Source organism: Lepus europaeus, chromosome 11 (genome assembly GCF_033115175.1).
Source record: "Lepus europaeus isolate LE1 chromosome 11, mLepTim1.pri, whole genome shotgun sequence".
Taxonomy (NCBI): Eukaryota; Metazoa; Chordata; class Mammalia; order Lagomorpha; family Leporidae; genus Lepus; species Lepus europaeus.
This window is the reverse complement of record NC_084837.1, coordinates 65388752-65401221: the sequence shown is the minus strand read 5'-3', so window position 1 is coordinate 65401221 and position 12470 is coordinate 65388752. Positions and strand designations below refer to the sequence as shown.

Below are 12470 nucleotides of genomic sequence, written 5' to 3'. Positions count from 1 at the left end.
AAAAAAGATCCTTCTCTCTGCCTCTGCTTTTCAAATAAATAAATAAATCTTAAAAACAAAAAAAACAAAAAAAGAGAGAGGGGGAGACAGTGAAAAAGATCTTCTATTTGCTGTTTCACTCCCCAGATGGCCACAACAGTCAGCACGTGGGCCAGACCAAAGCCAGGAGTTTCCGCTGGGTCTCCCACACGGGTGGCAGAGGCCCAAGCACTTGGGCCATTCTCTGCTGCTTTCCTAGGATATTAGCAGGGAGTTGGATCAAAAGTGGAGCAGCTGGGACTCGAACTGGAGCCCATATGGATTCTGGTGCTGCAGGCAGTGACTTTATCCACCATGCCACAGTGCCAGCTCCATATACTTATTTATTCTTAAAGATTTTATTTATTTGAAAGGCAGAGTTACAGAGAGAAGACTTCCATCTTCTGGTTCACTCTCTAAACGGCTGCAACAGCCAGGGCTGGGTCTGGATGAAGAGAGGAGCCAGGAGCTTCATGTGGGTCTCCCATGTGGATGCAGGTACTCAAGTACTTGGGCCACCTTCTGTTCTTTTCCCAGGCTCATTAGTAGGGAGCTGGGTTGGAAGTGGAGCAGCCAGGACTGGAACCAGCACCCATATGGGATGCCAGTATTGCAGATAGCAGCTTTACCCACTAAGCCACAAAGCCTGTCCCTACTCAACACTTCTAAACCCTCTGTAAAACCCTTTGTTCTCATCTCCAAATATTCCTAACATTTTTTCCTTATCCAACAACATCTTTGGGTGCACCTATTAACACTCACTCTGCCTTCTCAACTAGGAACTTCTTAAGAACAGGGTCATATGCTATTTTTATATTTCTGACACTCTGCATGATCTGTAAGCAGATCTCAGATGAATGAACTAACACGTAAAAACCACTGAGAACTAGGGTTCTCTGAAAAGAATTTAAGCAAAATTAATTTTACTGACAACTCCTCAGTGCTTACGAAAGTAAGAGGAAATTCTCACCTTTTGACTTTTAATCTGCTCTACTACAACCATCACAGAGGGGAATAGGAGCTGGAACTGCAAAACAGAGAATGAGGAGGGTGTGTAATCGAATGCAAGGGGAAAAATCAACTCACCAATACCACAGTCAAGGTCCAGTATCTAAGGCAAGTGGACGTGGGGTTTGGCTGCGAACAGGAACTAGATGGCAGATGGAAGCAGTTTCTCTCTCTGAGACCGGCATCACTACCAATACTGATGTCAGTGTGGAGCATTTACACATGACGTTAAGTGTCAACTAAATTTGGAATTGTTTGAATAATTCTGATCTAGTAAAGCATATAAAATGCACAAAATATAAAATGTTGGACTCTGAATCCAGAAGGAAAAAAGTCCTTTAACAGTTATAAGTTAGGTTATTCTAGAAGTATCAACAGATTCCAAGACCTTTTGGGCATTATTTGGGCAGCATACCTGATCCAAGGAATAATTGACATGTGATATGGAAAGATGAGGGTCGGCCAGGAACTGCAATAAGAAACATGTAATTAGGGTGACACACAAAATAAATCAACTTGATCTATGCAGCTAGGAGAGAACCTGAGAATGGGTTTATTATTAGTTTTAAGCTACAGAGAATTGGTAATTTATAGATTATTAATTCTTACTTGTCGGTGATAAAGAAACCAAAGCCAGGACCCCTATAAACTCATTCAGGAGCCTTGGGTACAATCTGTAAACCATTTTGATCATGGCTTCGGCTACAATCAGAGAGAGAAGAATACCTTACAGAATTGCACATTTTTAACTACCTGAACTCATCAGAGGGCATTTCACATTCAAGAACTGGCCTTAATTTGTTGCCCCAGAGGTACTGTTTCCTGTATCTCCTCTTTCTCACCTCTTGTTCCAAATCAAGCAGTGCTTGGCGATAAGGCTGCAAAACCGAATCCAGCCCTGTGCAGAAGGCCCTCAGGTAGATCCCATGTAACCCACCTTGGCCTTGTTGAGATGGGTGGTGATCCTGAAATCAAACACAAGGAAGTTGACTTTTCAGCTCAGGTCCTGAAACCTGATAAAGACATTATTTTTTATTAGTGGTACTATTTCTGCTTAGATAATTCCATATCAAAGCAGTGCTTTAATGAGATGAAAATTTGACGGAAGATTTCAAGCTCTGATGTTTTCCAATGTGATAGTATTTTAATTTACCAAGCAGACCCAAATGTTGTTAAAAACATCCAAGCGATACTTTCTAATGTCAGTGGAGGTTTTTCTACAACTCCAATCCAACCTCACACTCTCAGCTAAAAACCTTTTAATGCCTGTCACCCCAGAAAACTATCTCTACTCCTTGACATGGCATATAACGACTTTCTCATTTTGGCCCTTACTCATTTCTCAAAAATTATCTTTCACTGCTTTTGGAATACACATAGTTCATTAGATGCATCTTGCTTCTGTCTCTAACCCCTGTGAATTTAGACTTGTGTTCTTATAACTCTGCACCGCATCTTTGCAACAAACAAAGGACCCAGCTCAAGCACAGCTTCTCTACAAAGTCCCTTCTGACTCTCCCAAGGGAACAGTTCCACCTTGCTGTCCTACATAACAGCTCCACTTAGGGCTTGCGTTGTTCCTCTATTCAAATGTGCCCCTCACTAGACCGAGAGCTTCCAGAAGGCATGAACCACACTTCACTCGTCTCTATAGCTCAGCTTCCTGCACAGTCCCTCAGAGGAACCTTTACTTATTTACTCAACAAATAAAATGATCTCAATTCTTCTAATGCCCCTTCTAGGCGTGGCTTGGGAATCCATCAAGAACTTGAATCTGACAGCAGCATGGGGAGCTAAGAGACTCTCAGCAAGAGGTTTTACACAACAGCTCGTCTTTCAGGATATCTGAAAGCTTCTGTGGGAGCTTCTTACGTAGCTGTGTATGGGTAACGTGGTTAACAGCGGACTTGAGGCTCTGACGACTAGTATCTCTGGCTATGACCTGGTTTGGGAGAAGAGGCTCTGGTGGTCATAGATAGAACAGCAGAATTAAGCCACAGACGTGGCAGGAAGCCTGGGGTGAGGAGTTAGTAAGCACTCTGAAGCAAGGGATACTAGGAGTTCCTGAAGATAAACGTTTACAGCTTCAGAAACTGTGTGACACGGAGGGGAAACAGACAGAACAGACGGGCTACAACCAGCCAGAGAAATGAATGCCTTAATTTATCATCAAATCAAAGAGAAAATGAGTATTTTTTTAACTTAAAAAAAAAAAAAAAAGAGAGAGAGAGGTACTATAGGTATCTTTAGAACTGGGGGAAGCAGGAATTCACATGTGAGAAAAAAATCCACAGTTATATGAATAGGGGACATGCCCTTTTAAAGTATTACATATAAAAAGTAATTACAGAGGGCAAGCATTTGGTACACTGGTTAAGATACTGCTTGGAACGCTCACATCCCACATCAGAGTGCCTGGGTTCAAGTTCTGGCTAAGTCTCTAATTCCAGCTTCATATTAATGAACATTTTAGAAAGCAGCAGGTGGGCCAGCGCTGTGGTGCAGTGGGTTAATGCCCTTGCCTGAAGCGCCAGCATCCCATATTGGCGCCGGTTCGAGACCCAGCTACTCCATTTCCCATCCAGCTCTTTGCTATGGCCTGGGAAAGCAGTACGAGATGGCCCAAGTCCCTGGGCCCCTGCACCCACATGGGAGACCCGGAAGAAGATCCTGGCTCCAGATTGGCACAGCTCCAGCCACTGCGGCCAATTGGGGAGTGAACCATTGGATGGAAGACCTCTCTCTCTCTCTCTCTCTCTCTCTCTGTGTGTGTCTCTTCTCTCTGTGTAACTCTGACTTTCAAATAAATCTTAAAAAAAAAAAAAAAAAAAAAAAAAGCAGCAGGTGACTCAAGTACTATCCCTTACATGGGAGTCTCAGACTGAGTTCTGGGCTATTGGCTTTGACCTGGTCCAGCCTTGGCTATTGCAGGCATCTGGGGAGTGAACCAGTAGATGGAAGATCTTTCTCTGTGTCTCTTTCAGATAAAATGAAAATACAAATTTAAAAAAATTAGACTCTTGCCATCACTTGAATATTTCCAGTGACACAAAATGCATAACTTATTTCATATGAATTACCAGGGAATTCACTGAAAATTTGACACAGCTCATGCCCTCTAGAGGTGTACAAGCACACTTCAAAGAAGTTCATGGAGGGACACATTTCTGGCCTAACAGTCACAACAAGGGTTAAGACAACTGCAACTATGGACCAGTACTGCGGCGTAGTGAGCACAGCTGCATCTGTGATGCTGGCGTCCCATATGGGCGCTGGTTGGTTTCCCAGCTGTTCCACTTCTGATCCAGCTCCTACTAATGGCCTGGGAAATTAGCAGAAGATGACCCCCTTGTTTGGGCTCCTGCCACCATGGGGGAGACCCAGATGAAGCTTCTGACTTAAACCTGGCCCAGCCCTGGCAATCACGGCCGTCTGGGCAGTGAGACATCAGATCTCTGCCTTTCCCTCTATCTCTGTAACTTTGGCTTTCAAATAAGCAAATAAATCCTAAAAAACAAGACATCCACATCCCACATTGGAGTGCCTGGGGTCAAGTCCTAGCTCTGCTCCTGATTCCAGCTTCCTGCTGGTGCAGACCATGGGAGGCAGTAGTGATGGCTCTAATAACTGGGTCCCTGTGATCCACATGGGACACCTGGATTGAGTTCCCAGCTCCTGGCTTGGGCCCCAGTCCAGCCCTATCCACTGTAGGCATTTGGAGAGTCAACCAGCAGAAAGGAGTGCTCTATTAGCCTCTCAATAAATACATAAATAAATAAATAGGGGTGAGTGCTGTGGCGTAGCTGCTGCCTGCAGTGCCAGCATCCCATATGGATGCCAGTTCAAGTCCTGGCTGCTCTACTTCCAATCCAGCTGCTTGCTAATGTGCCTGAGAAAGCAGGAGAAGGCAGTCCAAGTCCTTGGGCCCTTGCACCCATATGGGAGACCTAGAGGAAGCTCCTGGCTTCGAACTGGCCCAGGTCTGGCTGTTGCAGCCATTTAGGGGAATGAATGAATCAGCAGATGGAAGATCTCTCTCTGCCTCTGCCTCTCTAGTAAAATAAATACATCTTTTTATTTATTTATTTACTTGAAAGACAAAGTTAGAGAGAGAGGTAGACAGAGAGAGAGGTCTTCCATCCGCTGGTTCACTCCCCAAATGGCTGCAACGGCTAGAGCTGTGCCAATCCGAAGTCATGAGCCAGGAGCTTCTTCCAGGTCTCCAATGTGGGTACAGGGGCCCAAACACTTGGGCCATCTTCTACTGCTATCCCAGGCCATAGCAGAGCTGGATCGGAAGTAGAGCAGCCAGGACTAGAACAGCACCCAAATGGGATGCTGGCACTTCAGGCCGAGGCTTTAACCCACTACACCATAGCGCCAGCTCCAGTAAATCTTTTTAAAAAATACGTAATTCTGAACAATCTGTGGGAAATGAATGGCATTACAAGGTAAGTTCATTTTGGTGCATCCATGAAACTTTCTCATAATGTGCATTTTCCACGAACTTTTTGAAGTACTCTCATCCATTTTCCAGAGAACAGGAACCTACCTGCTGCTGCACATGGCCGGTGTACTGTTCAATGAACTCCGTGAAGCGAATATAGTCTGTGCCAAGCCGGCAGAGTCGATTCAGGACGCTCGTCTCACTGGGGTGGAGAAATGGGAAGTCCTGTGACACCTGCAGAGGAGGGTACGGGCAGAAACACTGAGGCACTGTTCCTCATCTCAGCTGCTTCACAATATTTATCTTTTCCTTTTTTTTTTTTTTTTTTTTGACAGGCAGAGTAGTTAGACAGTGAGAGAGAGAGAGAGACAGACAGACAGAGAGAAAGGTCTTCCTTCTGTTGGTTCACCCCCCAAATAGCCTCTATGGCCAGTGCGCTGCACCAATCTGAAGCTAGGAGCCAGGTGCTTCCTCCTGGTCTCCCATGGGGTGCAGGGTCCAAGCACTTGGGCCATCTTCCACTGCCTTCCCGGGCCACAGCAGAGAGCTAGACTGGAAGAGGAGCAACTGGGACAGAACCGGCTCCCCACCCGGGACTAGAAACTGGGGTGCTGGTGCCACAGACGGAAGATTAGCCTAGTGAGCCGCGGTGCCGGCCTATCTTTTCCTTAAGGTTGCCAAGTTCTAGGTGGCAAAGGTATTTTCAAACCACTATAAAGGTGTCATTCTCCATCCCCAACCTTATTACTGGTTATTTTATTACTAAAATAGGTGACACAGGTAAAGAATTCAAACAATACTAAGTGGTATACATTAAAAATAAGTCCACGTTCCCAGAGACAGCCACTGTTACCTGCTTCTTATGCAATCTTCTGGGATGGCCTAGGACCATATGAGGGTATCTGTTTGATTACAAAAAACTTTAAGTATACTGCTCAAATTGGGGTCTGCAAACTCCAGTAGTTTCTCAGACATATCCTTAGGATTTATAAGAAATTTTCCCCCTCCCAATAAGAATAAAAATCTAAATACTGCCTGTCAAAAAAATTTAAAAAAAGAAAAAAAAAAGATTTATAAAAAAAATCTAAATAAAAATCTAAAATTAATATAAGCAGTCTACAATCTGTAAAAATCACTATATAACTGTCCATAAGTTCATTTATATTTGTTATTTTTAATTTAAATGAAGGTGAAATGATAGCCTAATATGCTACATAGAAGTTTTATAGCAGCTCAACTAGAAAAAAATGTCTGGGACAATGTATTCAAGTTCAGCCAACTTTAACAGCATGTACCAGAATTTCCTTCCTTTTTAAGGTTAATAATATTCCATTATTTGTATATTCCACATTTTGTTTATCCTTTTATCCCTAGGTGGACATTTTGGTCGCTACTACCATTTGTTTCTTTTTCTTTTTTCTTTTTTTTTTTATTTTTATTTTTTATTTATTTATTTATTTTTATTTTTGACAGGCAGAGTGGACAGTGAGAGAGAGACAGAGAGAAAGGTCTTCCTTTTGCCGTTGGTTCACCCTCCAATGGCCGCCGCGGTAGGCGTGCTGCGTCCGGCGCACCGCGCTGATCCGATGGCAGGAGCCAGGTGCTTCTCCTGGTCTCCCATGGGGTGCAGGGCCCAAGGACTTGGGCCATCCTCCACTGCACTCCCTGGCCACAGCAGAGAGCTGGCCTGGAAGAGGGGCAACCGGGACAGGATCGGTGCCCCGACCGGGACTAGAACCCGGGGTGCTGGCGCCGCAAGGCGGAGGATTAGCCTGTTGAGCCACGGCGCCGGCCTCTTTTTCTTTTTTTTTAAGATTTATTTGAGAGGCAGAGTTATGGGAGGGGAGTGGAGAGAGAGAGGGAGGGAGGGAGGGAGGAAGGGAGGGGTCTTCCCTCCACTGGTTCACAAATCACTGCAACAGCTGGAGCTGGGCCAATCCAAATCCAGGAGCCAGAAGCCTCCTCCAGGTCTCCCACATGAGTGCAGGGGCCCAAGCATCCAGGCCATCAGCAGAAAGCTGGATTGGAAGTGGAGCAGCCAGGACTTGGACCAGTGCCCACATGGGATGCCTGCACCGCAGGCAGAGAGGCTTAGCCTACTATACCATAGCTCCAGCCCTGCTACTGCCTTTGGGTTATTATGAATAATGTTCTATAAACATGTGCTTAGGGGCTGGCACTGTGGTGTAGCAGGTAAAGCTACCACCTGTAGTGCTGGCATCCCATATGGGTGCCAGTTCTAGTCCTGGTTGCTCCACTTCTGATCCAGCTCACTGCTACGGCCTGGGAAGCAGTAGAAGATGGTCCAAGTGCTTGACTCCTGTGCCAACATGGGAGACCCGGAAGAAGTTCCTCGCTCCTAGCTTCAGATCATCCAAGCTCTGGCCATTGTGGCCATTTGGGGAATCAATCAATGAATGGAAGATCTTCCTCCCTTTCTCTCCCTCCCTCCCTCTCTCTTTCTCTCCTTCTGCAACTTTGCCTTTCAAATAAATAAATCTTGGGAAAAAAAAGTATGTAAAAATATCATTTGAGTCCTTGCTTTACTTCTTTTTGGTATATACCCAGAAGCTGGAATTGCTGGATCATATGTTATTTGTCCGATTTTTAGAGGAATTGTGATATTATTTCATAGTGCCATGAACAATGCACAAGAATATTAAATTCAGTGCCAGCACTGGCATAGCAGGTAAAGCTGCCACCTGTGGCATCCCATATGGGCACTGGTTGCTGTCCTAGCTGCTCCAGGTTTTTTTTTTTTTAGATTTATTTTATTTATTTGAAAGACAGAATTACAGAGAGAGGCAGAGCCAGAGAGAGGTCTTCCATTCTACTGGTTCACTCCCCAAATGACCACAATGGCCAGACCTGAGCTGATCCAAAGCCAGGAGCCAAGAGCCCCCTCCAGGTCTCCCACATAGATGTAGGGGTCCAGTTGGGCTAAGGAGTTGAGCCACCTTCCACTGCTTTCCCAGGCCACAGCAGAGAGCTGGATTGGAAGAGGAGCAGCTGAGACCTGCACCGGCGCTCATATGGGATGCCAACATTGCAGGCTGGCTTTAACACACTGCACCACAGTGCTGGCCCTGGCTTCTTCAGTTCTGATCCAGTTCCCTGCTAATGGCCTGGGAAAATCAGCAGATAGGCCCAGAGAGGCAGAGATGGATGGATGGACAGACAGAAAGACAGACAGACAGACAGATATAGACAGAGTGAGAGTCGGTCTTCCATCCCCTGGTTCACTCCCCAAATGGCTACAGTGGCCAGAGCTGGGCCTATCTGAAGCCAGAGCCTGGAGTGTCTTCTGGATCTCCCACATGGGTGCCAGGGTCCAAGCACTTGGGACATCTTCCTTCTGTTTCCCCAGGCCATAACAGAGAGCTGGATTGGAAGCGAAGCAGCCTGGACTAGAACCCATGCCCATATAGGATGGTGGCACTGCAGGTGGCAGCTTTACCTGCTCTGCCACAGCGCCAGCCCCAAATCAATTAACTTTTAATGAACACCTACTATACCCCAAGTACTGTGCTAACATTCTGAGATTTAAAAAGTATACAAAATCAGATAAAGCTACCATTCCAAAGCAACTTATAACACATCACATATTCACATTGTAACTATTGTCTTTGATTGATGCCATCTTTTTCTTTTTAAGATTTTATTTATTTGAAAGTCAGAGTTACACAGAGAGAGAAGGAAAGGCAGAGAGAGAGAGAGAGAGAGAGAGAGAGAGAGAGAGAGAGAGAAAGTCTTCCATCCGCTGGCTCACTCCCTAATTTGCTCCAATGGCCGGAAATGCGCTGATCCAAAGCCAGGAGCTTCCTCCGGGTATCCCACGTGGGTGTAGGGGCACAAGGACTTGGGCCATCTTCCACTGCTTTCCCAGACCATAGCAAAGAGCTGGATTGGAAGTGCAACAGCCAGGACTAGAACTGGGGCCCATATGGGATGTGCACACTGCAGGTGGCAGCTTTACCCGCTACGCCATAGTGCTGGCCCCTGATGCATCTTTATATGCCCGTAAATGTGGTCATAAATAGGCAAAGGACAATTTTTCTGTTACTGAGTCCACAATAACCTAATTAGGAATTCATTTAATGTAGATCTTAATGACATACTACTAATTATATCTTCAAGTCAATAGTTTATGAAGTGGTGTAACACAATGCTTAAGAAGCTGATCCCTGGAATAAGACTACTTTAGTCTGAATCCGTGAGTTGCCTCCTACTTGCTTCACAGCTAAGCCAAGTTACTGTACCTCTCTGTGCTCAGTTTTGATTCTTATAGAGACAATAATTGTGAGTATTGAATTGTTAATGTGCCTGCAAAAGCAGTGGAAAATGGTCTAAGTACTTGGGCTCTTGCTAACCTTGTGGGAGACCCAGATGAAGTTCCAAGCTCCGAACTTCAGCCTGGCCCAGCCCTGGTGTCCGGCGGCATTTTGGAGAGTGACCCAACGGATGGAAGATCCCTTGTTCTGTCTCTCCCTCTCTGTCACTCTTCAAGATAAATAAATGTTTAATTAAAAAACAGAATAATACATATTCCAGCAGTGTGGTGTGGCAGGGTGCGCCACTGAGTGCAATGCTGGCATCCCATATTGGAGAAATATGCTTGGGAAAAATGTGCTTGGGAAAGCAGCAGAGAATGGCCCAAGTGCTTGGACCCCTGCACCCATGTGGGAGACCTGGATGCTCAAAACATACAAGCAATTTTTGATCACCAAGATAGCTCTGCCAATAAGATTTCCTGTTGACAGAGTTTTAGAAAAGTTAAAAAAAAAATTATGAGTAACATTACTGGAGCAGGAACAGCAAACAATTCCTTAAAGTTACCAATACCATTTTATACAACACACTTATCTGGACAATCTATGTGGGAGAAGACTATGAACAGGTAACTACAATAAATAATTATGAATTGCAGTAGGTCCTTTAAGGGAAATAAACAAGTGGCCGTGACAGAGAATGATGGCATGAGGGAAGAATACTCAAAGATGTGGTCAGAGGAAGTTTTTCAGAGGAAGTGACATTAAAGCCAAAATGCTACAGTAGAAAGGAGAAAAATATCTAATTGAGGCTTTTTAAAATAAGGGATGGGGAAGATAAGTTGCTTGTGGCTCTCTTCAGTTTCTCCAGTTATCTTTCCAATACGTAGTTATCTCTTTGTCCTTCAGCCAAGCCCCCACAAAGACTTCCTGAACTTTCTCCTCCTATATGCCTGGCATTTTGTAAAATTCTGCAGAGGAAAAGCTGAGACACCAACTCAGTCTTCAAAGCCTCGTACCGGTAAAATTCTTCAAGACTGTCTTCGGAGAAACAATTCAAACTCCATCATACAATTTCTTTTCCCAAAAAACTCACCTAAACTCTGAACCACAAAATCACATTCTTAAATAACACGAGGAATCTGATTTCTAGATTCTACAGGTTCAGAATATACATTTTCTGCTCTTCACGGCCCACTGCCCATTCTCCCAGGAACAGGTCAGACAGACCTAACCTGGATTCTTGCCTGGCCACTCCCAGGCCTCGCCAGCTTAAGCTGCTCTCAGCTTTAGTTTGCTCACCTGTGGACTTGGGCTACCAACACCTGAGTAAATTTTTGACAGCACTGAATAATGTCAGAGAGTAGTTGAGATACTGGGGTCTGGCAGATTTGCCTTTAAAACTTAGCTCAGGGGCTGGCGCTGTGGCATACTGGGCTAAGCCTCCACTGGCGGCATCGGCATCCCATGTGGATGCCGGTTCGAGTCCCCGCTGCTCCACTTCCGATCCAACTCCCTGCTATGGTCTGGGAAAGCAGTGGAAGATGGCCCAAGTGCTAGGGCTCCTGCACCTGCAGGGGAGACCGGGAAGAAGCTCCTGGCTCCTGGATTCGGTCTGGTGCAGCTCCGGCCGTTGCAGCCATTTGGGGAGTGAACTAGCAGAAGGAAGACTTTCTCTCAGTCTCTCCCTCTCACTGTCTGTAACTCTACCTCTCAAATAAATAAATCTTAAAAACCCACTAAGATAATTATTAGGTATGTGACACAGGGGAATATTTATGGATCTGTGCCTCAATTAATCTGTAAAATGGGTACAAGTGGTCGTGTGGATTAAAGGAGCACACCTGCGCCCTAACTATCTATGGATATCACATGACTCTTCCTCCTCATCCATTTCTCATTCCTGGTAACACGAAGACCCCCAAGCAAGTTCTCCACCTGGTGCAGGTATGTTTTGGGAAGAGAGTCAGGAGGGAAACGCTCCACACGCTCTTGAAATAATTTCTTCCATTCAGTCAAGTTTGCTGGGCGCTGTGTTTCTGAACCAGAATGCAAAGCCCAGAATGCTGGCGTGGAAGTGAATAGGATTAAGTGCCTCCCTCACTTATAACCAGGTCCCCTGTACCTGTCATTCAGACACCGCCACCTGGCGCCCTGTCCCACACCCCGCGGCAAGGCAGGGCTGTTGGGGGTGTGTGTGTGTCTGTCCTCGGTTTCTCACGCTGGCATTTACCTCACCCTTAGGCCCGTGGGGGGCTGCCCTCTATGCCGCCCCAGCCCCCGCAGGTCCCGCCCTCCGGGTCCCTCAGTGGCTCAGGTCTGCTCCCTCGTTCCCGCGCTCTCAGCCGCACGGTACCTGCAGGCCACTCCGCTTGTTCCAGGTGAAAATGGAGCCCGGGTACCCGCTCAGAGCCAAGAGCAGCTCGTGGATCATGCCCACGGCGGACGTCGAGTCTCTGGAGATGTGACCCTCTCCTCCGGCGTCCTTTCCGGAGACCACGGGGGCGAGGACCTCCTTCCACGTGCACGCACGCCCCTAGCTCCGGCGGCTCGTTCTGACTGCACCCGCCCGACCACTGCCGCGGGAGGAGCGGAGGCGAGGCGGCGAGAGCGACCGCGCGCCGGGCCCCGGAAGTGCGCCGGCCTCCGCGCGGCCCTCCGCTCAGCTCCCGCCGGCTCCAGCCCCGCTGCCGCCGACTCGCGGTCTGCGCAGCGGCCCCGGCGCATGC

At 46.5% G+C, this 12470-nt stretch overlaps 1 protein-coding gene across 3 annotated transcripts in view; it reads right to left on the bottom strand.

Moving 5' to 3' along the window:
* Positions 1–12395, bottom strand: part of TUBGCP4 (tubulin gamma complex component 4) — a 49502-nt gene extending 37107 nt beyond the window's left edge. For 2 of the 3 annotated variants that reach the window (XR_009867309.1, XM_062205774.1), the window contains exons 1-5: positions 12098–12395; positions 5579–5707; positions 1869–1991; positions 1442–1495; positions 989–1045 (exon numbers count right to left, since the gene is read on the bottom strand). Coding sequence is in view for 2 of the 3 variants with exons in the window: in XM_062205774.1 (XP_062061758.1) it covers positions 989–1045; positions 1442–1495; positions 1869–1991; positions 5579–5707; positions 12098–12175 (441 nt within the window). In the remaining variant the exon portion in view is untranslated. The remainder of the gene's footprint in view (positions 1–988; positions 1046–1441; positions 1496–1868; positions 1992–5578; positions 5708–12097) is intronic. The other variant, XM_062205775.1, reaches the window with a different exon arrangement.
* Between the last annotated feature and the right edge of the window lie 75 nt (positions 12396–12470).